Source organism: Lepisosteus oculatus, chromosome 12, assembly GCF_040954835.1.
Source record: "Lepisosteus oculatus isolate fLepOcu1 chromosome 12, fLepOcu1.hap2, whole genome shotgun sequence".
NCBI classification, from domain to species: domain Eukaryota; kingdom Metazoa; phylum Chordata; class Actinopteri; order Semionotiformes; family Lepisosteidae; genus Lepisosteus; species Lepisosteus oculatus.
The window spans coordinates 2,882,232-2,906,883 of NC_090707.1; the positions used below are offsets into that span (position 1 = coordinate 2,882,232).

At 43.6% G+C, this 24,652-nt stretch overlaps 1 protein-coding gene across 1 annotated transcript in view; it reads left to right on the forward strand.

Annotated features, from left to right (window-relative positions):
- The first annotated feature begins 2,558 nt into the window (after window positions 1-2,558).
- The window catches only part of kif5c (kinesin family member 5C), a 50,161-nt gene continuing 28,067 nt past the window's right edge, over window positions 2,559-24,652 (forward strand). The window contains exons 1-10 of the mRNA XM_069196235.1: window positions 2,559-3,121; window positions 13,826-13,913; window positions 16,663-16,736; window positions 18,850-18,954; window positions 20,096-20,144; window positions 20,701-20,756; window positions 20,947-21,034; window positions 21,357-21,481; window positions 21,879-21,983; window positions 22,662-22,810. Coding sequence (XP_069052336.1) covers window positions 2,996-3,121; window positions 13,826-13,913; window positions 16,663-16,736; window positions 18,850-18,954; window positions 20,096-20,144; window positions 20,701-20,756; window positions 20,947-21,034; window positions 21,357-21,481; window positions 21,879-21,983; window positions 22,662-22,810 — 965 coding nt within the window. The 5' untranslated portion in view covers window positions 2,559-2,995. The remainder of the gene's footprint in view (window positions 3,122-13,825; window positions 13,914-16,662; window positions 16,737-18,849; window positions 18,955-20,095; window positions 20,145-20,700; window positions 20,757-20,946; window positions 21,035-21,356; window positions 21,482-21,878; window positions 21,984-22,661; window positions 22,811-24,652) is intronic.

The following is a 24,652-nucleotide window of genomic DNA, read 5'->3' on the forward strand; positions in this document are numbered from 1 at the left end:
TATAGCCGTTCTTGTGCAGTTTCAGGAAGATTAAAGTTTCCAAAAGTGTCCGTTTGTGTTATCCTGCACGTCAAGGCATTACGCTTACAGATTTTTATTTCTGTAAGGGGGGGGGGGGGTATTTGTACACTTAGGAGAAGTCAAGAAAGAGCAGGTGGCATCTCCCCGAGATCAAATGACAAATAATAGAACTTGGCAGTTGTATCCATTATATAGCAGGGAAATTGGGACCACAGAGTTAAGCTTACAGCTAAAGACTCCACATGTTAGAACGATGGACAGTTCTGCCATCAGTTTACAACGGCTTACTGGCTTTGCTGCCACCTACTGTTGTCACTATAGCTTTAAATCCCGTTCTCTCATTCTGGGTCTACTCTGGTGCTCAACTACTGCTAAGCTCTTTAAGCTTTTCTCCATGCACTCCAGTCAAAACCCGGTGCAGGGTGAAAGCAGCAGTTCTCAAAATGCAGTTGCAACGGGGCTGCTGTCTGTACATTGGTGGTTGTTCCTCAGAAGAGAGACGGTTCCTAACCGTAGTACCAGCTTGTTTTGCTATTTGGCAATTTTTAAGATCACCTTTTTTTTTTGCATGGTATTAAACGGTATGGTTTCCACTAGCAGAGAAGCCGAGGTATGATTTTCTGTATTCAATTCCGAATGAGCACCTTGTCATGCAATTTAACCAGTAGGTGGCACTCCTATGAGGAAGCATTAAGCATTCCTGATTAGTACTGAAATAAATCTGGATTTGAACAGTATAATTTCTAAACGGCAAGTACATTTTTTTTATCTTAAGGTAAAATTCAAGTCGTGCTTTTCATATCACGTTTGGTTCATTCAAGCTCAGCAGCAAGGGGGTGTCAGTGTGGCAGAGCATGTTTCTAAACCTGCAATCGGAGAGACATACATGCACAGTTCTCCACGCTGCACATTTTTTTTACAATACAATTTGCTTCAGAACCTCCAGCTGTTTCCAAAGAGGCCTCTTGTTTCAGAGACGTGTCCTGCAACCTGCTGAAAGATACAATCTAGCTGTATCTGCTAGCGTTTGAGACCGCGCCGGCAGCGAAACAGCCTGGTTCCTGGAAATTGATCCCTTCACGTGGAGTGGCGAGCTTTTTTCTTGTTTAACTCCTTAAAAACTGTTGCTTTACCAACTGGTATGTAGAAGTGCAATAATAATTTTGTTCATTTGTATAACTTTCTGAATCGATATAAAATATATGAGCACATTCCTAAGAGCTCCACATACAGGAGGACCCCACTGCATTCCCCACCTTGGGAACCATGCGGCAGCCATTCTGTGCAGCAAAATGCTTCCTAACTGAAGGGGTCTTTTAAAGACCGAGTAGCCAGGACCTCAGCTGAACCGCACGGATGCTTCTACAGCAGAGTGGTGCCCTCTGCTGTGATCGTGTGTCGTTGGTTTGGAAATTCAGAACCACTGGCTGGTCCACCAACACCCTGGTCTGCCATCCCAGGCCTGATCCAGCCAAGCCCGACTTGGCCTCTGCAGCCAGTGAGGTAGACCTCAAACCTTCAGAAAACACACAGCAGCAAGAATTCATTAATTGGACATTACTTTCCTTAAAATGTAAATCTCTCCGCTTGGTCCCCAAATCCCAGAAAGATCATGGAATTTGTCTTAATTACATAAAAGCCACATCAAGCGAACAGGCCAGTTTCCGCATGTTAAATGATGTGTTTCTTGTGTTTCTAGTTCCCAGAAGGTTTCTGCCTCTTCTGTGCTGATACAGAACTCTGTCCCTCCACTGCCAGAGGCCCCTAATGAGCAGCTGAGTGAAAAACTTGTTCAGTACATCAGCCATTTCCCTCTCCTTGTCTAGACATTTACCAGTTTTGTCCCTAATGGATTTGACCTCATGTGGTTGTTTTGCTTTTGTAGTACTGGAAGAATTTATTCTCATCTATGTTAGCCTCCATTACAATATTCCTTTCAATTTCTCTCTTGGCCTTTCTGATATCCTTGGCTTACAATATCCTGTAGCATACTAATTTCATTAACTTGCACCCTGTTGTTTTTTTTAATCCCTCTGTTTTCACAATTGAGTTGCTGAACCTTTTCAGATGCTGTATTTTTAGCTTTTGCTTTTCTCACTCTCCGGATACATGTCCCCTGTACTCCGGGAGGAATCCGTTTAGACTGTTGTCATTCATTTTCCACTGAGCTTAACACCTGGGCCGCTGTGGAGGACCTGGCGGCTCCTTCAGAAGGCTGCCGTCTGAGTCCAGGCGAGTACGCCCTGTCCGCTCACGACTGCACAGCGGGACACAGCGGCAACCGCGTCATTACATTGGCGGATGACACCTTGTGTTTTACACCTTTTGTTTTTTTGACAATGGCGAGACTTTCCGTAAGAATCCCATTGTACCAGAACCGGTTACCCACGGCAGTAAAGTTCACGTTCAAGTTCAAGGAAGGTCGCACTGGATTCTGCAGAAGAACTACGTTGCCCAGAATACTTAGGTGAACCGACGGAGTTTATGATGTAAGGCTACGCCACGCCAGCCGGTGTGTGTATGTGTGTGTGTGAGAGTGAGAGTGAGGAGGAGCAGGGGAGGAGGCAGATCCAGAGGAGGGAAGGTGCCCGGTGCTGTTGCTGCGGGGTGACGGAGCGCGAAGGAGGATGCGATTTCTGAACTCCTGAGCTCTGAGCTGCCACCGGCTTCTCCAACACAGGGGGACACTGCATCCCCGCCTCCCGCGGCTTCAGCCTGCCTGCAGGGACTTGAGTGCTGTCCGCAGGAATACATGTCTGTATAGATGCATTGTCACACCTTTCAATGCAAGGAGATTGCAGAGCCGAGCGGCTGGTGGGCATGAAGGGGAACAGCTGATCTGCAGCAGACGACCATGGTGTTCTGAGGCTGACGCGACTCTCCTGGGCCTCCCCGGCGCAGTCTGTCCGTGCTTTTGCTGAAGAGGTTGTGAAGGAAACTTTGCATTATTGCGCTCTTGCTGGGGTAGACTGAGATGGCGGACCCAGCCGAATGCAGCATCAAAGTGATGTGCCGATTCCGGCCGTTAAATGCAGCCGAGATCGTAAGGGGCGACAAGTACATCCCCAAATTTAAGGACGATGACACGGTCGTTATAGGGGTAAGACCTTTATCTCTGTTTCTCACGTTAATTACCGAACGATGGTTGAGGGCATTGTTAATAAACGGGGTTATAGCTGGAAACAAGGATCACGCTTGCTTTAATGATAATCGGGACGCTTGCGGTCCTATTTATTTTGCGTAATCCGTAAAAAATCACCGTTATTTGTTTCGCACATCGGTTTGATCAGTTAGGTATGTGATTTTGTGGGCATTTAAATCTCCTTTGCTTTTTGACAGTTTCTTGGGCAGAAAGGGCAATGAAATACTTCCCGCTGATCATCTTCACAGCATGAAAATGATGTTTGGTAACGCGTCTCTACCTGGGTGTTTGCGGTGAAGAGCACGTTATTGGTTTTATCGTTATTTTGTTATTTTCTCCAATAAAGGGGAAGCTCAAACACGTGCTTGGTTGATTTGGTAAACGGTTAGTCAAACATTGAAGTACAGTTTGTCCGTGGGGGTCTAAAGTGTGAATCGACGCTGTTCGCAGCGGTAATGGATGTGGGAGAATAATTAATGGTCTGTGAAGTTTGCTTGTAACGCCGAGAGCTGCATCTATTCACAAACGGGAGCACGGAAAAGAAAACACTGTGTCGGAAATGTCCACTTTGTTGCGGATGTCTGTCCGATTGGTCCCGCAGCTTGCAGGAATTGCCTAGTGATGGAGGTGTTCGCTCGAAAGGACCCCCAGGCGGCGGTATGCCGAGAGCGGTGTTGCGGGGTTGCCTCACGGCCCGGCCGGCCTGCTCGGTTGCGGGTCCGGGCTGTCCGCTCGCTGCGGCAGCTCTCGCGCCGCGGTCCGGAGTGACGTCATGGGCGGGGGGGCGCTGGACTCTCGCCCATCTGGGTGCCCGCCGGCTTTGTGCTACCTGATGAGACTGCTTTCCATTTTCACTTTTTTTCAAAAAAAATTTGGGGTTGGTGGTGGTGGGGCTGTTAGATTACATAAAATGACGGCTCCTGGACCACCGGCATCCTTTGCTGACAGAGACGGAATATGCGTCTTTCTAATTTAGGAATTATGACTAAAGCGCGCTTGACACAGTGAACCTGCTGGCAAACAAAATTTAATAAACACAAAGCTGTACATTAAATGGTTGATCGCTTACTACAGGCGATGCTGACAAGATGATGGATTTTCGAAAGACTTCTGGAGCGATGATGGATGTGCGCAGATATTTCTGTTCCAGCAATACCAAGAGACTGTACCTTACACAATATGGCCGCACCCTGCCCTGAAGGTAGAAAACACTGCTGTCTGCTGTACAAGACACCCCCCCCCACATTCCCAGGATTGCCCTTGACAATTATAGTACTAATTAGAGCTAGAAACATTCACGCTGTAGTGACGCCATGCTTATTACCTCCTTCACAGAGGGAAAAACACAAGCAGCAAGTTGTTCTACTTCAGCCAGGAAGCGCTGAAGCGGTAATGGACTTTGGTTTGTGTTGTTATTGGGATCTGTGCGCAGGTACAGCAGTGAGAACAAACACCATCGCTTCTGAATCCATTCCGTTTGAGGTTTCATCTTTAATTAACACCTTTGTGTTTTTTTTCATGCTGACACTGAACCGAAGCCATAACTTAAAGGCACAACTGCCGTAAATTAACATTGCAGAGACACTTAGTCCATTCTAGGATTCAACTTGTCAGTGAATGGGCTGAGATCTAAAGAATGCTGAATCAGTGAGGCAGTCTAACTGCAGCAGAGCTCACTGGTCTGTCACAGAGCACAGACAGTGAAAACACTTCTCTCCCCACTGTCAGGGTGAGGTAATTTCATTGCATTTTGAACTCTTATGTAATAAAAATGAAACGAGTGACTATGAGCACAGTACTCTACTGGGTGCAGAATTTTGCCTCGAGAACTTGGCAGTTTTGTTTCACGTTTAAAAAAATCTGTGTCAGTTTTAACACATGAGATACCCTTTGAGTAAAGAACTTGCAGAAATGCCTGAAAGCACACACACCAGCCTCCTGGACCAGGACTGGCTGACAACACTCTCACCGTCGGACAAAAGGAGACGTTCATCCAGTTTTTTGGGGAAGATAAAGGAAGGCCAAAGGATGCCACAGTGGGAAAGAACATTTTGGAACAGAAGAGGAGGAGTAAAGATAAGGAGAAGCCAGAGATAAGGAGGAAAGTGCGAAGATGCAGAGAGGAGCTGGGATATGTGATGTGTGTTAGCAAATGTATCTGCCTGTGCGGAGATGGACTTTTAATTGATGATTCTGGACGTCTGCCGTTGGCTTTGGCAATCGTAGCGAATGGAAAGTGTGCTGTTGAAAAAGGCTGTAAAGATGGTTGTCATGGTACCTGAATTCAGACGAACATCGCTGCACCACACATCACTTCTGACAGTCCTGTTGAATTATTTATTTTAATTTAGAATTTAATAACCGGAGAACAAAAGCAATGACCATTTCTAATGTCCATTGTGTTCTGTTAATGTTTAATATTTTGAATTATAGTGACTGATGATTAATAACACACAACTGAACAATAAACTTTCATTCACAGACAAGATTTACGGTTAATTAAAACATAAAGGAAAAGGGGATTCATATTGCTTTATATTTTCATTTCTTTCTTTCACTGGAAGGGTACTGGATATGCATTGAAAACAATTAACAAATAACACAGGTCCACAACAAGGGACAAGCTGGGTTTCTTAACAATACTAGTGTCACAATAAAACTGTGCCGTTTTTTGCATGTCACTGAAGTTAAAATTAATATCCCTCAGCTACCCTCTCTAATGGTGAAGAAACAGCTTTAATTTGCTTTCTTTCAATTGTTTTTGTTGTTTTATCATCTCAGCAATGAATTACAATTATAAGGCAATAAGAATATATTTTAAATATCTGTATAATGTTGTGCAAGTCCAATAATACACTGTAGCTCTTATACCACTGTACATCAAAGACATATGCATATGGCAGTTTTCATTCCCATGCCTAAGTTCTATTCATTTCCCCCTCATTCATGCTGTTAATTATGATTTTAAACCTAATTGAGATGTGTATATCACAGCAGTGAAAAGGATGCTTGCTGCTTTGGAGAGTATTTTAAAGAATCGGATAATTACGATGCTGTGATCAGAATAAGAATTATTAAGATGGAAAAGCCTCCAGGTTGAAAATAATAATGTGATATGCAGTACTTTTAATCTACCAATGGCGAATGTCAAGAAAGAGGTAAAAAGACATGATAACTGTCTAACTCTCCTCTGATTAGTTTTTAAAGTGACCTCTATTTTATCAGCTCGTGGCGTTTGTCCTGTAGGTGCTTTTTGCAGTATTGAAATGAATCAGAATGACTAGGAAGGAGCTGATTCCATAGAAATATTGCAATTAATATGAATGTGATGGCTTCACTGACTCACGGCGTCTTCAGTGCTGTGTGTGGACCTATAGTGTGAGATCTAACTTCATTAGGAGTGTGTTGAAATTATAATTCCTATGCCTTGGGCTAGAAGCCATGTGGGAGAAGGGGGAATAATGAAATTGCTGTTACCTTCCATTGCGACTGCAGCAACCAATATGGAAGAGCTCCAGAGCTGTGTATCGTGAAAATGTCCTCTTGCACAGCCTTTCATAGGAAGAGCCGTTGTGAAGTTGTGTATCGGAGGGACAGTCCGTTACTGCGCCATGAGCACATCCAGAGGTCCTCAGCTGAGGCAACAGCCCAGTCCAGGATGATTTCCGCCTGCCTCCTCACATACTGACAGGCTGACAGATGACTGTGCTGTTGAGGGAAGCACTGAGGACCTCGTCTTGCCCTTCTCTGGTGTTCTGCGGTTGTAGCTGGACCCGGGGCCATTAGTGTTAATTGTGGAATATGACATTGAAATTGTGACCCTCTCCCTCCCTCCCCCTTCAGCACATTCATTTTTATATTCATTTTTCTGATGATCAATTAAACAATTAAGGATCTGAGAGTAGGAACGTACTGTAACACAGTGGACAGGACTGGAAAGGCTATGAGCTGAATAGGTCAGTCCTCAGTATCAGTTTCAGACTCTTACTATAAGGTTATTTCTTTGCTTATTTCCTGGGCACAGAAACTTTATTGTTGAAATATATAGTAAAAGAAGCAATTCTTTATTATGTATTGTCTTGAATGTAAATCAACTCAAATAAAGGTGTAATCCAAGTTCACATAATCTATAAATCAGTGCACATGGCCTTCAGTTCTTCGTTCGTGGTGAAATCTGCCTGTTTCATTGTGATAAAGACTTGCTTTTATGCAGGAGCGTGATGAACTAATAAAAATCACTCCTACTCTTTCCTTTAAACCCACACAATGACATGCTTGCCTGGGCTGTCTGAGCACTCTGCTGTCATGTGGAAAGGCTGATTAAATGGCGTTTTCAGGATCCTGCTGTCACAGTTCTGAAGTCAGCTCCTGAAAGGGGGAAGGAATGGTAAACATGTATTTGATGTTAGACGGTATTTGGGTCAGTCATTTCTCCAGTGCAAGATACTCCCTATTGCCAGTCCTCACTGGCTTCATTTATGTCGAAGGTGTGTCTGGAGGTTCCTTCGAGCTTGGAGTGCAAGTGAGGAGATGGCACAAGTCTATTCGAAATGGGCTTTAGAGCACTCTCCTGTTCTGAACACGACCCTTACAATCAAAGCAGAAGTAAAATAAAGGGCTCGTCACTGAAAAGTGAAGAGAGGAGACTTGGCGAGGAGACGTTGTGTAGCTTTGGACCCAGGGTGTGGCTTCGGTGGGCGATAGAGATGTCGTTCTGCACTTCGCTGCTTCAGCACGTTCTCCTCATCCTCCCCCCGACTGGTCCAGGGCACGAGACACCTGCGCGACACCGGGTGGGGCTGGGAACGAGACCTCGCCGTACCAGAAGCCAACAGCAGAGAAGAGACAGGATAGATCCCCAGCCGCTGCGGGGATGAACGGCAGCACGTTCTTGCTGTGTCAGGTGTTGCTCGCGTTGGCAGATGCGTCTGCGGGTATTAGTGGGGACCTGGAGGAGGTGAGCAGCTGTGGCGCTCTGGAGTCTCGAGCCCACAGTCTCTGGATGTTGGCGCAGGTCTTCCTTGCCTCTTGTGCAAGACCTGTTTAGAATTCTGCCGCTGTGGCTTTCTTTTCAGCTTAACTTCTGGCTTTGCTACGGACTGCCTCATTAAAAAACGTCAGCTAGCTAATTGGAGCTGCGGCCTGCTGTGCGGCGATTTCTTATGAATCTCATTAGAAAGACGCTGGGAAGAGCAAGCCTGTGCCCTTTACAGGCTGCAGTCTTTGGCTGATGGAGCACGGTGCCCGCTCTGCTTGACGGGGGGAAGTGTAGTGTTGTGGGTACACCTCTGGCCCTCACTGCAGACAGTACTGTGGCTCTTTGCCCAGGTGTCTCCGGTCCACCCAGCTGTATGAATGATTCTTGAGCATGTTCTCGTGGAGCCAGCTTGGACTCCAGCTCTGTCATTTTCCAAAAGACATGATGTAGTGTTGAGACAAAAATAACAGAATGATCTTTACCGAAGACTTTGACAGAGACTTTTCCCAAAAAATGCTAAGTCCACCTGCACCTCAATTGCTACCATCTCATTTTTAACATTTTAGATTGTTCAGGAAAGTCAAATTATTCCAGGTTGTGGGAAGGAGTCAGGCAAGACATCTGTTTTGTCTGGAGAGTCCCTGAAATGTTGGCCGTCATATTGATGCAAAGGTAGTGACAACAAGGAGACTGGCAGCAGGAGCTCTGGCCCCAGTGTACCAGTCACAGGATCTACAAAAAAAAATTCACAACTTAGCTTGCAGGAGGAAAAATATGCAGATTTGTGTTGGCAGTAAATCAAACTTTGCATAATTGTGAAATGGCAATGTAAGATACCAGGTATATATTCATAGTTTGCTTGATTACAGAAAAGATATGTTGAAACATTATTTAAAAATGCATACTGTATATCTTATTTCCAGATACTTGTCAGCATTTAAATGTACTGATTGAGTTAAGCTCCGTTAAACTTTTAACCAAAATGTAAAGACCATCTTTGCTGGCTTTTTAATTCATGCCCATAGCTGCCTGTGTTCCCCTCCTGGGATTAGGCAGAGAGCTGTCAGATATTGAAATTGTGACACAAGAGGCTTAATTAAAAACAAAATAAATCAAGCAGCTGGCACATGTACAGGCTAATAACTGTGCTTGGCCTGTATAGTTTTTAATGTCATTACAAAGACAGGAATGAATATCAGCTAAGTGTTGGGGCAGAGCAGTCCTGCAGAGGGACACAGGGAGACTCTGTAGAGTGAAGATCTTGTGACTTATGAAATAATCACTGGCATCATTAACAACAGCATCTAACAACATATAGATTTGCAAATCACTTGTAATATCCCTCTCCATCTGAAACCTTATTTTTTATATCTTGCTGTCCCTCATAAATCAGACCATTTTAAATGTATTATTCATGACTTTATTTTAAGATAAACACTATTTCAATGTTAATTGTCTGCAAGATTGACATATTCTTGTGCCTGCTGCTGTAGCAAATCTAAAGCCATTGAATGAGTTAAACCAAAAAACTCCTGGTGGAGGTGATTTATGGTTATAATACTAATATAAAATATACAATAAAAACTACATGTTCATTTCCAACAAACAATGTAAGTTATGAAGTTTGTTTGATAGTGAGCAATATATCCCTGTGAGAGAGTTTTTAAAAGATTAGTGGGATGACTGTAGCAAAAAATGTGTTTTTATTACCCTGTAATCCTTAGATCTATGAACATTATTTGATGTTGAGCAGATACACACCTGTGGATCATCCGGGACTGTGACTGGAGGCCTCCCTGTGTCTGTTAGCTCTTCTTCCACTTGGGCCCTTGATCACCAGTGTTAATTGCTGCCTGTAAGTGATATGCTTGCTGGGGTAGACTTTTTTTTATACTCGGTGATCGGCTTCAGAAATACCCTAATAAGAGTGCATTATTAATAATTATTAACAATTTCAGCACACAGAGCTTCACATGGTCATTCCTCAACTTTCTGATTTATCATTTGCTCCCTTGTGTTTGACTAGATGTCCAGCTGATGATGAACAGCCACGGGAGAATGACACTGTACCAGACCTCACACAGTGAGCCAGTGTCGCCCTCCTGCCCAAGTCCAAATAGTTATATATCAGCTTTGCTCACCTGAAACTCACCAGTTAGCAAAGCACTCTTTACCTGACAAACCTCATTCAGCACCCGGAGATCTGAAAGCGAATTTAAAAAGGGGCAGCAAATAGAAGATTGAAATAACTGCACCTGTGATTATGAAAACCCAGAAGACACAGTGATTACCCTCGACCAGTGCTGAAAAACTCTGTGCTAGGGTATTTCTGAAACCTTCACATTTCTGAATCAGTGCAGTTTAGACTGCTAGTACAGTACAGCTTTTTCAGGCACTGGTTAGTTACTGGGGGTTAAGGGCCTGGTTACAGCATAACCCAGCAGACAGACACTGTATTTTTCTACCCTTAACTTCAACCTTAGACTACAAATTGTTACAATTACATCAAATAGCACACTTGCACAATGTGTTTTGCAAATCTCGCCTTATTGCCGAGACAGCCAGTAAAAGGAGGCTCTACAGAAACTGGGCAGACCAAACCGGATATCGGCCAGACCAGTAAGAAAGTGGTCTACAGCACTTTCACTCTGGGCTGTGTCTGACTCCAGTAGGCCTGTCCCAGGTTCAATCAGGTGTGTTTGTGTTTCTGTTTGAGGTTAATGGTTTGTAAATTGTTAAAAGAATTATGAAGGAACTGTAGTACTGAAAATTGGGGAGCATCCTTTGAGAATATGTAGTGAAAGTCATTTACATCTCTTTGTAGTGGTTGATATGCTGTATGTACAGTGAGAGCCAGTTCTTTTCATCCGATGAAGGTGTACGCCTGCAGTGCATAACTTGAACACTTTTGAACAGTGGATTGTGAGGCAAAAAGAAAAAATGCATTGTCGAGTATTAGCCTTGCTTCTTTTTTAAAACCTTATTTTGCGGAATGCTGGAGCAAAGTAGAGTGATACTGACCAAGCCCATTCCCTTGTCAGCAATCTGAAACAGCAGCAGCGGTTTCTTTGAGGAGTCTTGCTGTATTTCTGTGCTGGCGTTTGGTCAGCATATTTATCGAACAGATAATAAGGTGTTTTTGTTGCCTTTAAAATGAGAAGCTGTTCAATATCCCTCAGACTGTGCTTCCCTGGGGGGGGGGGGGGGGTGGTAATTTTCTTTTTGGATGGCTTGGTTGAAGTGAGGCTTGCAGCTCCATCTGTAATCTGTGTCTCCATGGAGATGTAGGCTGCCATTAAGCATGATTACAGGACATTGCAGTTGGGGGTTTGCGCCGGACACCTACTGAATATGTATTCTCACGATCGATTCCCCACTCTGGCTCGTCTTCCCTGCTAGTGGACTAACTAAGGTATCGACAAAATGGTGTAATCTTTTTCCCTAGCTATGTGAGACACACAAAAGAACTCTGGAAACAGAGCTTCTGAAAACCGATTTTAAGACAGTCTGTTCTGAGCGTGACTTGGCTTCTTTCTGACATGCACATGAAGGAAGGAACCCAATTAGGTCTCATTAGATGGCTCCTGCAGATCTGTCCAATGAAGGATAATGAAGAATAATTTTGAAAAAAAATATTATTTTCATTTTTCATTCCTTTGATGAATGAAGGCCAAAAGAATGAATTTCGTAGTAAATTATATTTCGTAAAGTCAGAAATATGTTTGTGATATATAGATCTGATGTCAGCTTTGTTTTTTGATGATGATCTGATGTCTGAAAACCGTCTGTCAAGAGTCAAATAAAGTGTTCAGTGTCTTTGGTGTTCAGTATCTGTGAACACATTGAGAATGCACTCAGTAACAGCTAGCACTAGGAGCTGGCCAGACAGACTGCTGGCGCAGAAATTGTTGAATCAGAAGCAAAGTTCTCGTTCAGCTCTCAGTCAAAGGTGCTTTGACCCCTGATATTAGACTGGTAGGTGTTCCTGATGAAGCATGCTGATGAAGGAGTTCTGCAAGCAGTGGGGGTTATAGAGTGATGCAGTGCCAGTATAGCCCACCTGTTTCAACAGCATTGAAAACTCAAGTGTTAAACAGCAGACACCAGTGAGGGGAAGTTTATATCATACACAAGCTTGCCACTGAAATTCAGTTATTAAATATCAGTGTGATCTAATTATTTGTTAGGACTTTGGTGTTCTTAGAACATTTGAAGATTTGCGTACCATGTACTGGTGACAGAAAGTACTTAAGTGTTTACTTCATTATTGCCATTAAAGAGTTGCACTGCCAAATACCTTCCTTCCTCACTCTTCACTCATTAACCTCACGAGCGTTTTTGTTTTATTGATGTTGGAGTTGTTTCTGGGGAAGAAAACGGTGTATTCCTTTGCTTCCTTGAGAAGGATGTGGTCAGTATAGGGTCACTATGTGGTCAGTGAGGAGCTGCAATTGAATAGCCACTGGTTTTTGTTTCTAACTTATCCTGGTAAATAACGTAGAGAGCTTGCGTATATGAAAAGATACAGTATATAAAATGTTTTAAACCGAATTGTGATCGTCACGGAAGGAGGCAATGTTTTGAAGGGTTCCGGGTGCAGTTACAATGGAGTGATAACCATCGTCTGAAGACAGGAGTCCTAGGAGCTGGGCTCCTCTCGTTGTGCACTGGCAAAGAAAACACGAGCCGCTTTCAAGACAGTGGAGGCAGCTCAAAGAATCCAGTGAGGAACCACGTCCCTGTCCGTGATTTTTCCATGGTTTCCGAGTTGCCACGGGTTACCTGAAGTGGATGCCAGCGGCCTTGTGAGAAGCTGTTTCTATGGCAACGGGGCCCAGCCGGTCTGCTGTCACCCCTGTGACCCCCTGGCAGCGCCGTGAACTCGAGAAGCAGGGAGCACAGCAGCCGGCGGGACCCTGTCTTTCACGCAGAGTAAACATGGCAGGAACGTTTTTTCTCTTGGCCATTAATATTATATTGCATTTTTTAATCACTGCATTAAATCACTGCGGTTACAAACGAGAGGATTCCACCCATCTGGTCCTTTTGGTAGTTAATTGATCTCAGGATCTCATCCCGCTGTTTCTCGAAAGACGGTGTTCAGTTTTCAACAATATGGCTGGGTGTCTTGTTCCACGCTTCCACCACCCTTTGGGTAAAGACGTGCCTCCTGCTCCCTGCTTGCAATTTTAATTTTAATTATTTTTAAATGGTATTAATTAAGTGTTTATTGGTAACCAAATGGCAGTCTAAGAAATCCAGACTACGTTCTCTATGTTTCTGCATTTCTCCAATTACTAAAGTAATTAAACGGTAAAGGTGATTAAAACCATAAAGGTATTTTTAAAGTGTTTTCTTTGTTTTCATATTATGTGAAGTAGCATCCCTTCTGGGGAAAAGCTGCTATGCTCAACAACTTTTCGGGATTTATTTTTCTTTGTCGCATGGGGAGAATGGGCAAAGTTATTAAAACGGAAAAGTCTGATGTGCTTGTCGTTCTGACTGTGGGTATGCTAAGGAACAGGTAAAGGTTCATTCCACGCTGAAAGGGAAAGAAAAGAAAAACAATGTTTCAGTGTACTCAGATGACCACCAGGCATAGTCTTCTGTTTTCAGCTGTGTCCTGGCTCTGTGACATGCTGTTATATATGTCCTTTGACTAATGGCATTTTCTTATCTGACAGGGCAAGCCATATGTCTTTGACAGAGTCCTCCCTCCCAACACGGTTCAGGAGAATGTGTACAACGCCTGTGCCAAGCAGATCGTTAAAGGTGCGTAAAGGAAACAACCTGGATACAACCTGCCTGGTCCTGTCAAGTCTTGAGGCTGCTGTCGGACTGCATGAACAGCTCGTGTACTAATACAGATTGACTGGCACTCTTTGGAAGGTCTTGTCTGGTATATTAAGATACAAGTTTATTAAGATCGCTTTTGGTCTGATAGTGATTGAGGTACTCTTAGCCCCTTGTTCTGACTATAACACAAAGTGATAAAGGGAAAGAAACGAGTCCAGAATCCATTAAGGTCTTTGCGTTTACTGAAAATGTTTGACAAACAATAGTGGTGAAACAGCACTACTCTGCACCTGGAATACAGCTCTTGTTTTGTTTTAAAATGGGAGTTTCGCGGGGAGTCACCCTTTGGAAGTGTGGCACTTGGCCACAGCTCAGCTGGGTGTCAGGACCCCTCACACAGTGAAGCTGTCCTCTCGCCTTCTCCCCTCCTGACCGCACCTGCTGGACTCAGAGAGGACGTGTTGTTCTCTCGCAGTGGTTTTCCACACATGTGGTTTTGTTTTCGGTTTTACATTACCACACATCCCATGACAAAGGCTGCATGCCCCAGAGCCCGACTCCTTCCCACCGGAGCCTTCCGGGCTGCCATCCATGTTAGACCCACCCTCTTCCCCTCTGAATGCCGGCAGCTGTGGAGTATTTCTGTTCTTGTGGAGTATTGCTGTTCTTGAGGAGTATTGCTGTTCTTGTGGAGTATTGCTGTTCTTGAGGAGTATTGCTGTTCTTGTGGAGTATTGCTGTTCTTGTGGAGTATTGCTGTTCTTGTGGAGTATTGCTGTTCTTGAGGAGTATTGCTGTTCTTGTGGAGTATTGCTGTTCTTGAGGAGTATTGCTGTTCTTGTGGAGTATTGCTGTACTTGTGGAGTATTGCTGTTCTTGAGGAGTATTGCTGTTCTTGTGGAGTATTGCTGTTCTTGTGGAGTATTGCTGTTCTTGTAGAATATTGCTGTTCTTGTGGAGTATTTCTGTACTTGTGGAGTATTGCTGTACTTGTGGAATATTGCTGTTCTTGTGGAGTATTGCTGTTCTTGAGGAGTATTGCTGTTCTTGTAGAATATTGCTGTTCTTGTGGAGTATTGCTGTTCTTGAGGAGTATTGCTGTTCTTGTGGAGTATTGCTGTTCTTGTAGAATATTGCTGTTCTTGTGGAGTATTTCTGTACTTGTGGAGTATTGCTGTTCTTATGGAGTATTGCTGTTCTTGTAGAATATTGCTGTTCTTGTGGAGTATTGCTGTTCTTGTAGAATATTGCTGTTCTTGTGGAGTATTTCTGTACTTGTGGAGTATTGCTGTTCTTATGGAGTATTGCTGTTCTTGTAGAATATTGCTGTTCTTGTGGAGTATTGCTGTTCTTGTGGAGTATTGCTGTTCTTGTAGAATATTGCTGTTCTTGTGGAGTATTTCTGTACTTGTGGAGTATTGCTGTTCTTATGGAATATTGCTGTTCTTGAGGAGTATTGCTGTACTTGTGGAATATTGCTGTTCTTGTGGAGTATTGCTGTTCTTGAGGAGTATTGCTGTTCTTGTAGAATATTGCTGTTCTTGTGGAGTATTGCTGTTGTTGTGGAGTATTGCTGTTCTTGAGGAGTATTGCTGTTCTTGTAGAATATTGCTGTTCTTGTGGAGTATTGCTGTTCTTATGGAGTATTGCTGTTCTTGTGGAGTATTTCTGTACTTGTGGAGTATTGCTGTTCTTGTGGAGTATTGCTGTTCTTGAGGAGTATTGCTGTTCTTGTAGAATATTGCTGTTCTTGTGGAGTATTGCTGTTCTTGTGGAGTATTGCTGTTCTTGTAGAATATTGCTGTTCTTGTAGAATATTGCTGTTCTTGTGGAGTATTGCTGTTCTTGTGGAGTATTGCTGTACTTGTGGAATATTGCTGTACTTGTGGAGTATTTCTGTACTCGTGGAATATTGCTGTTCATGTGGAGTATTTCTGTACTTGTGGATTATTGCTGTTCTTGTAGAATATTGCTGTTCTTGTGGAGTATTGCTGTTCTTGTGGAGTATTTCTGTACTTGTGGAATATTGATGTTCTGTGGAGTATTGCTGTACTTGTGGAGTATTGCTGTTCTTGTGGAGTATTGCTGTTCTTGTGGAATATTGCTGTTCTTGTGGAGTATTGCTGTTCTTGAGGAGTATTGCTGTTCTTGTGGAGTATTGCTGTTCTTGTGGAGTATTGCTGTTCTTGAGGAGTATTGCTGTTCTTGTAGAATATTGCTGTTCTTGTGGAGTATTGCTGTTCTTGTGGAGTATTGCTGTTCTTGTAGAATATTGCTGTTCTTGTAGAATATTGCTGTTCTTGTGGAGTATTGCTGTTCTTGTGGAGTATTGCTGTACTTGTGGAATATTGCTGTACTTGTGGAGTATTTCTGTACTCGTGGAATATTGCTGTTCATGTGGAGTATTTCTGTACTTGTGGATTATTGCTGTTCTTGTAGAATATTGCTGTACTTGTGGAGTATTTCTGTACTCGTGGAATATTGCTGTTCATGTGGAGTATTTCTGTACTTGTGGATTATTGCTGTTCTTGTAGAATATTGCTGTTCTTGTGGAGTATTGCTGTTCTTGTGGAGTATTGCTGTACTTGTGGAATATTGATGTTCTGTGGAGTATTGCTGTACTTGTGGAGTATTGCTGTTCTTGTGGAGTATTGCTGTTCTTGTGGAATATTGCTGTTCTTGTGGAGTATTGCTGTACTTAGCTGTCGCTGGTGTTTTTCCACAGATGTTCTTGGGGGCTACAATGGGACCATCTTTGCGTACGGGCAGACCTCCTCAGGAAAGACACACACGATGGAGGTAGGCTGTGGTTCGCCCTGTGTTTTCCTCTTTGCTCTGTCTTACAGCACCAGCTGTAGAGGAGTGAAGACAACACCGCAGAAGATGACAGGCAGCAGTGGGTAACAAAGACAGACCTCCACTTCCTGATTTGTACTATTGTTAACAAAAAGGCTTTGTGTGCAAAACTAGAAATCCTGTTCAGCACCTGAATAGCACTGATGGGCCGGACACACTGTTCTCCCGGTGTCCGCTGGACAGACCTAGTCATCTGAGTACGGCAGAGCCAATGGGAAGGTTCTTTGGTTTTTTTTTAAAGCATTGCGCTGATCTGGTTGCCTTTATCCCCCAGCTGCACGTTGTAGAATTGGCACCTTCATGTATAGTAACAGGGGAAGACATGGATTTTAAAAAAGCACAAGCCAAACACAAGAGAACACCTTTTTTTCTGCAGTGTTTTGACAACCTTCGTGACTTTTGTGGTCTTTATGAGGAGTTCACACAGAAATTGAAGACTATGTCTTCAGTTATCATTAAAGAAAGTCAATGACGTTCGCTGTCACAAATTTAGGAATTGGGGAAATTCTGTTTTTTATTTTTTACTGTTATCAACTTCAAGTTTCAGCTTTGCTACACATTAGGCTGGATAAAGATAAATTGGATTAAGTGTGTGGTATTCTTGTCAGCAATATTTGTGATAGTCTGGTTTAAAGCTTACATTCTTACACTAATGAGAAGCTATAAAATGTAATAAAAGTGATTGTATTGTTGTACAGAATAAATAAACACTCTAACATTAAGTATATCTGATTAAGAAATAGGACCTTTTTGGGTCTCAATGATATCAGATCAGGAAATATTTTTTCAAAAGGCAATTATTCTGCCCTTTGTTTTGCTTATAGTCTGAGCTCAGGAAGCCCTGTAGCTCTGTTATAATTAAAGACAAACTCTGCAAGGATTGTAGCTGGTGCAGCACTCTGCCTTCCCACTGAAGGAACTATTTTAACTGTCTTGTACACACCAGACAATAGGATTTCCTCCTTTTCACTGTGCCTCAGATCAGCAGCCTCCACGATTCAGGTTTAAAAGTGTTAAAAGTTAGCAATACGATTATGATGGAACCTACATTGTGAGTGGGTATTACATTGAAGCAAGGAATTCATTTGAACTACTGAGAGCTTTGCTCAGCGTAGAACCCTTCACAAAGTAAAGAGGACAGCTTTGTTGTGTTTAGCTCTAAAAATCCGCAGCATGCAGGAATATAGTAAGCCATTATTCGAGAAATGGTAATGATTGACAGCACATGATCTTGAGATTGTTTCTACAGAGGCTGGAATGATCCTTACATTTTCATTGGCACTCTGTAAGCCCTAATGCAGTACATTCTTAAAAATCATTATTGTGTGTGTGCTGTTCACACAAGCAGATTGTTGACAAAGCAAATGAGTGAGGGCCCTAGGGTGAAAGTCTGGTGCTCCCGGCATGCTAAGTAAAATGTAATTATCCCTTCATGCAGCACCAGGGATCTCAGGGTAATCACTGTGAGGGAGATGCCAGTACTAAAGAAAAATATTGAGAGCTGAATTCTACTCGAAGTATTTTTAAACGCCCCTCACAAACCCCAGCACAACCACCTCCTTTCCCTTCAGGCAATACAGATACTTACAGTGAGTTAAGATTTTGATTGCACTGGGCCACTGAGTGGCTGATTTGATGGAAATCAAACCTGAACGAGGCAGCAGTCCATTCCTGGAGCTGTGTGCGTATCTCACTGCTGTGCAGACAATGAAATCAAAACTCCTCAGAGACGCTGGGTATTTTATGATCCATTAATATTGGAAACTGGATTCACATTGGGTTCTTTCAAGAAAAGTGGGTTAATTTGTTTTATTTGTAGTGTTTAGCTGCATTCTGCCATAGTTTTGAAGCTTTGATGAGCTGACACCATTTTGTTGTTCGGTTCTTCAGCCTTTTCATTGGTCTCATTTATTCCCTTTGCTGAGCTCTGGCCTGTTGGTTACCGTGCTGTGCCGGTCCTGTGTTGCTCAGCTTCACGTGTCCAGTTGTTTCTCAAGACAAGCCGTCCCGCCCCGGGATGCTTGTGTGTGAGCTGCTGTCCTGTCCTGTTCCTCAGGGGAAGCTGCATGACCCTCAGCTCATGGGGATCATCCCCAGGATCGCACACGACATCTTCGATCACATCTACTCCATGGACGAAAACCTGGAGTTTCACATCAAGGTGAGCCAGGTGTTAGACAGGGGCTGGAGTGGAGTGAGAATAAGCAGTCGCCACTCTGCAGAGCTGGGTTCCTCTGGTGATGCCTTCATAAGCTGTCATGCTGAATTACTGTATGTGTCGGGGCATTTATAGGCATTTATGTACTGTATTAAGTATAAGTATGGTGGGAATTTTTCCCAAGTTTTGTCCATATCATTGCAATGGAAGGTGAAAAGTTTCCTACCGATCAAACTGAGTACAAAGCAGGAAGGGGTGGTTTTGCATTTAAAATCAGTGAGCAGGCTTGAGTGTTGTAGACTGAAGATCAGTGAATGGGTCCGAGTGCTACATAGCAGAGCTAAGTGCTGACTGCTGAATATCAGCGACTGGGACTGACTGCTGCACTGTGCACTGGAGACCAGAAACGGGGACTGACTGCTGCACTGTGCACTGGAGATCAGAAACTGGGACTGACTGCTGCACTGTGCACTGGAGATCAGAAACTGGGACTGACTGCTGCACTGTGCACTGGAGATCAGAAACTGGGACTGACTGCTGCACTGTGCACTAGTGATCAGGGACTGACTGCTGCACTGTGCACTGGAGATCAGAAACTGGGACTGACTGCTGCACTGTGCACTGGAGATCAGAAACTGGGACTGACTGCTGCACTGTTCACTAGTGATCAGGGACTGACTGCTGCACTGTGCACTGGAGATCAGAAACTGGGACTGACTGCTGCACTGTGCACTAGTGATCAGGGACTGACTGCTGCACTGTGCACTAGTGATCAGGGACTGACTGCTGCACTATGCACTGGAGAGCAGGGACTGGGACTGACTGCTGCACTGTGCACTGGAGATCAGAAACTGGGACTGACTGCTGCACTCTGCACTAGTGATCAGGGACTGATTGCTGCACTAACGACTGATGATTGAAGCTGAGTGCATCCTGGGTATGTGTCATGCAGTATTACTCATTAGCTGTAAAGTTGTGTTTAGCTTGTTTTGATGCATTAAAACTAGGGTGGCAGTCTCAGCTCATGGAGGGCTATAGTGCTTTCTCAGCTTATAGCCCTAACATCATTCACCTTTGGCTAGTGCCATTAATTGATTCATTTGATTGATATATTCTCTCATATGTTACATTTCCCTTCCTTCAGGTGTCTTACTTTGAAATTTACTTGGACAAGATAAGAGATTTGCTAGATGGTGAGTAGGTGTCCAACAGACAACTCTTTTTATCTCTTGGGTTTGGAAAAAAAAATCCTAAACAGAGGTGCACAGATGTGGAGTGCAGGGAGCCAGGATTACCCCCTGTAGAGGCAGACTGGAGAGGGGAAGTGACGCAGGCAGCACACACCGTGGGCACAGTTCTGTATGTAACACTGGCATAACAGTGCTCTGCGCAAATAAAGTGACCTGACAGATGTAAAGCACAGGGAAGATTGTGTCATGTTGAAAGCTGTGAGTCCCCCTGATCTTCAACAAGCTGACATCAAATAGTAGGAGCTGTTAATGCTGCAGGACCTGACTGTTTTTGCTTGCACTAATGTGAAAATCGAATGACCAAATGAAGGGAAGCACAGTATGTCTATACCAACTTCTTTTCTGTTTCTGTTCCAGCTTCCACAAACATGGTTATTTTAGATGCACACACACGCACAGAGTCTCAGTAGACTTCAGGGTCTAGCTCAGCACTGAACTAGGAGATTAAGATCTTGATCTAAATTAATGCTCATGTGGTTTCTCTTCTGTTTGTTTGAAGTTTCCAAGACCAACCTCGCTGTGCATGAGGACAAAAACAGAGTTCCCTATGTGAAGGTAAGCAGGTTGTGAGGGGTCTACTCGTCTTATTCCAGGCTGAAAGCCCCACGCTTGTTACTTATTTTCTTCTTTGACCTTGAAGAGTTTTTTTCTGGAGAATCTTGAAAGCTGTAAGGCAGCTCTACAAAGCGGTGTTTGGACGCTCTGAGAAAGTGGAGGGTGACTGGAAGCTGGTGTTTTCCCGCAGGGCTGCACAGAGAGGTTTGTGTCCAGTCCTGAGGAGGTGATGGATGTCATCGATGAGGGCAAAGCTAACCGTCATGTTGCTGTTACCAGTATGTATCACTGACAGTATGTTGCGTTATCTTCACTGCTCTCAAGAAGTTATTTGCTGACTCATGAATTTTCTAAGGCTACAGTAATGCTGGGGTTTTGTATGTGACTATACTAGAGGGGCTTGGTTCTAGCCACTTTTAACTCAATCTAAGAATCTGCCGTATTCTAGATTATAACTAAAATAAAAGGCTTTATCTTTTATTAAACTGGACAAGTTCTAAAGATTGCATACTTAGAACATGTAGTTATCACGTTAAAATGACAATTGCAATGATAGACTAAGATTATAGAACAGCGCCCTACTTTGTTTGATTTGCGTAGATATGAATGAGCACAGCTCCCGGAGCCACAGCATCTTCTTGATTAACATCAAACAAGAAAACGTGGAGACAGAGAAGAAGCTGTCTGGGAAGCTGTACCTGGTGGACTTGGCTGGCAGTGAAAAGGTGGGTCTTCTGAACATAGCATGTAGACAGCATCATGATGGCACCACCTTAAAAACCCGTCTCTGGTTCTTGTTTTTAATGAAGAGAAGATGTGCATACTGCATTTCCTGGCTGCTGTGGGGCGCCCTGTGAACTCATTGAAACGAACACTGTAAATCAGGAAAGCTGTTAGAGCTGGACTGCGTTGTGTAATGAGGAGCTGTGGAACTACATATGGATCAGTGAAATGTCAATCTCTGCTTACATCCGCATTGTCTGTCCTCACAAAGCCAACAAATGACTTTACACTGGATGTATTGGAGCAATAAAGTAAGGCTTGTTTGCCTTTAGGAGTGGAAGAACCTGCTCTCTGTCTCTGTCTCTGGCATCTTATTCTCTCTGTTATTTATGTTCTCAGGTCAGCAAAACTGGAGCAGAAGGAGCTGTATTAGATGAAGCTAAAAATATCAATAAGTCTCTGTCAGCGCTGGGGAATGTCATCTCGGCACTCGCAGAGGGAACTGTGAGTCCTCCCGTCTTCACTCACTGTTATCTCATCATTATTTATGTCTGAGCCTCACAGTAATGAGAGACTGAGGCTCTTTGCTGCTTTATTATATACCAGAACGACAACATTTCTACTGAGAGACTTAATATGGACATCACATACCAGGGCAGTGTGATAAACTCTCTCCATTCTGCATGGAAATGTAGAAATATTCTGTACAGTACTGTTTGTTGATAACAATAAAAGGACTAAAATTATTATGTCTTCACGAATACAGGTACTGTAAGGTTGTCAAGAGTAAAAGAGCTAAAACCAGTTCAGTTAAGAAAATGAGAGACTAAAGAGCTGAGAGACATCCTCAGAGAAAACTAGTTGATCATTTTGATTCTTTTCCAGCAGTTACAGCAAGAAACCAACTCTTAAAGAAACTCAATGTCATTAAAGCAAACAAGAAAAGACTTATTTGAATGTCTAATATAACTTATTATTGTGTATGGAGCTACGATGCTTTCTTGATGGTAGACTCAGACTTGGTGTTCTGTGAGCCATCCTATCCTTACAGAGCTAAACCAAGTTTTAACAGAGACAGAAAGGCTTAGAGTCCAAGTCCAGTTCTCAAGAATCATAAGACTATGAAAAATTTGCTCTCTAATATGTATGTTTCTGTCGGTGGGCTTGTCTTTTTGCCTGTAGAAAACCCATGTTCCGTACAGAGACAGCAAGATGACCAGAATCCTGCAGGACTCGCTGGGAGGCAACTGCAGAACCACCATTATCATATGCTGCTCCCCCTCGGTCTTCAACGAGGCTGAGACAAAGTCCACCCTGATGTTTGGGCAGAGGTAGGTGGGGTCCCTGATTAAGACCCTTGAATTATTGGGCTAAGGCTCTTAACAGGCAGTGCTGTGTGTTCGCTCAGAAAGACAAGTAAAACACTGCTGCCATGCATTTCAGCTTTCTCTCCTCCCTCTCGACTCTCCCAACGCAAAGTATGTCATGAAGATGTTACAGCTGTTAGCCAACAGCTGTTTTTTCCCCCGGTTTGTTAGAGAACCGAGAAGGACTGTGTGTGTTTTGTTCTAGTCTTTGCCAATTCCCAGGACTGGAGTACGAGAGCCACTAGGAAGCGGTGATCTACAGGATAGTTCAGCTGGAAGGGCACAGTCTGGCTGCTCTGGAGTTCCCCCTTGATTCAGCAGGTGCAGCAGTTTCTCTCGCCTGTCCCAGATCTGCTGTGCAGCAGGGCTGTGGTGTGTCGCCCGGGTGGGGGCTGAGCTTCAGAGGTGCATAAACTGGGTCCTCTCCCTTATATTAACTGCTATACTGCATTATATATATAGTAGTTCAGGTGGGCAGCTGCGTCACCATGCGTAGTCTACAATGGAACAAGTAACAGGTTTATTCCATGATGAAAAGAGAAGAGAGAAAACACAACATTTCGGCCGTGGAGCCTTCTTCAGGTGTGTCATTATATTATAGAGCTGTTGTCAGTTCTGTACTGTAATATAATTTTCAGTTACTGTTTATCCTGCAAGCAGGGCGATGTGTCAGTGTGGGTTGGCTGCAAAGGCACAAGCAAAGGTTAATTCCTTGCTGAAAGGTACAGAGAAGACACCTGAGCAGGGTCCAACTGTTTTATAGGAAGCTCACATCCCCAGATTTGCAGAAGTGACTCTCTGGCAGGGACTGGAGTGTTGTTTGTGCTGTTTGTGCCGTTGGGGAGGCAGAGCTGTTCTGAGTGACACTGCGGCTCCGCAGGAATACTCGGCTGTTAGTGTCTGTCTGCTTGCCTTCGGGCTCAAGAGTCCGTCTGGGCTGATCAGTAATCAGACATCTCCAGCAGAACCCCAGCTCAGATATAACAGTTTCTCTGGAGAGCAGAACAATGATGGGGATTTGATTGGTGCTGAATTTCAGAAGTACCCCCTCTTCAAAAACGCACCTGTCTCCCACTATAGACTTTTTTATATCTCTGTTTATAGGTCTTTCCATAACAAGCACCTGTGCATCTAACGGCGACAGTCTAGTTTTTAGTCCTTATAGTTAATTGATGATAGTAAATGAGACCAGTATATTCTCACTCCCTAACACACTGCAGACAGCTTTATAGTGTTCTATAGTGTTTACTCTGTTCAAACACTTTGCTGCAGCAATCTTTGTCTATAACTGTTGACGTGCAGTCTGCACTATCAGTTTAATAATAGAACAGTAACATTTAATTTTATTTTGTCCATTGTCAATCAGTGTGATATTTACAATGCTGTGCAAAAGTCTCAGATGTTTTGCACAGTTCTACTTTTTTCATGTTCTTTCTTCTTTGTGCAGCAACACAATTCTGTTGTGATCTGCTGAAATTCTAACCATGTTGTTTTAAGATAATCCTGATAGAGCTGTGTTTTACAGCACATAAAGAAGAAGTCGAACGTTATGGATTTCTTAAAAAGAAACAAATTATGTTAATTTAACAGACACACACGTTCACACACTCACACCAGGGCCAATGTTCACAGAAGCCTATGAACCCACTAGTTTGTCTTTGGAGTGTGGGAGTAAACTGGTGCACCCAGAGGAAACCCACACGAACACTGGGAGAACATGCAGACTCCACCCAGACAGCTCCCCAGGTCTGGAATCGGACCGAGGACCCCAGAGCTGTTAGGGAGCAATCAACCACTGCAGCACCA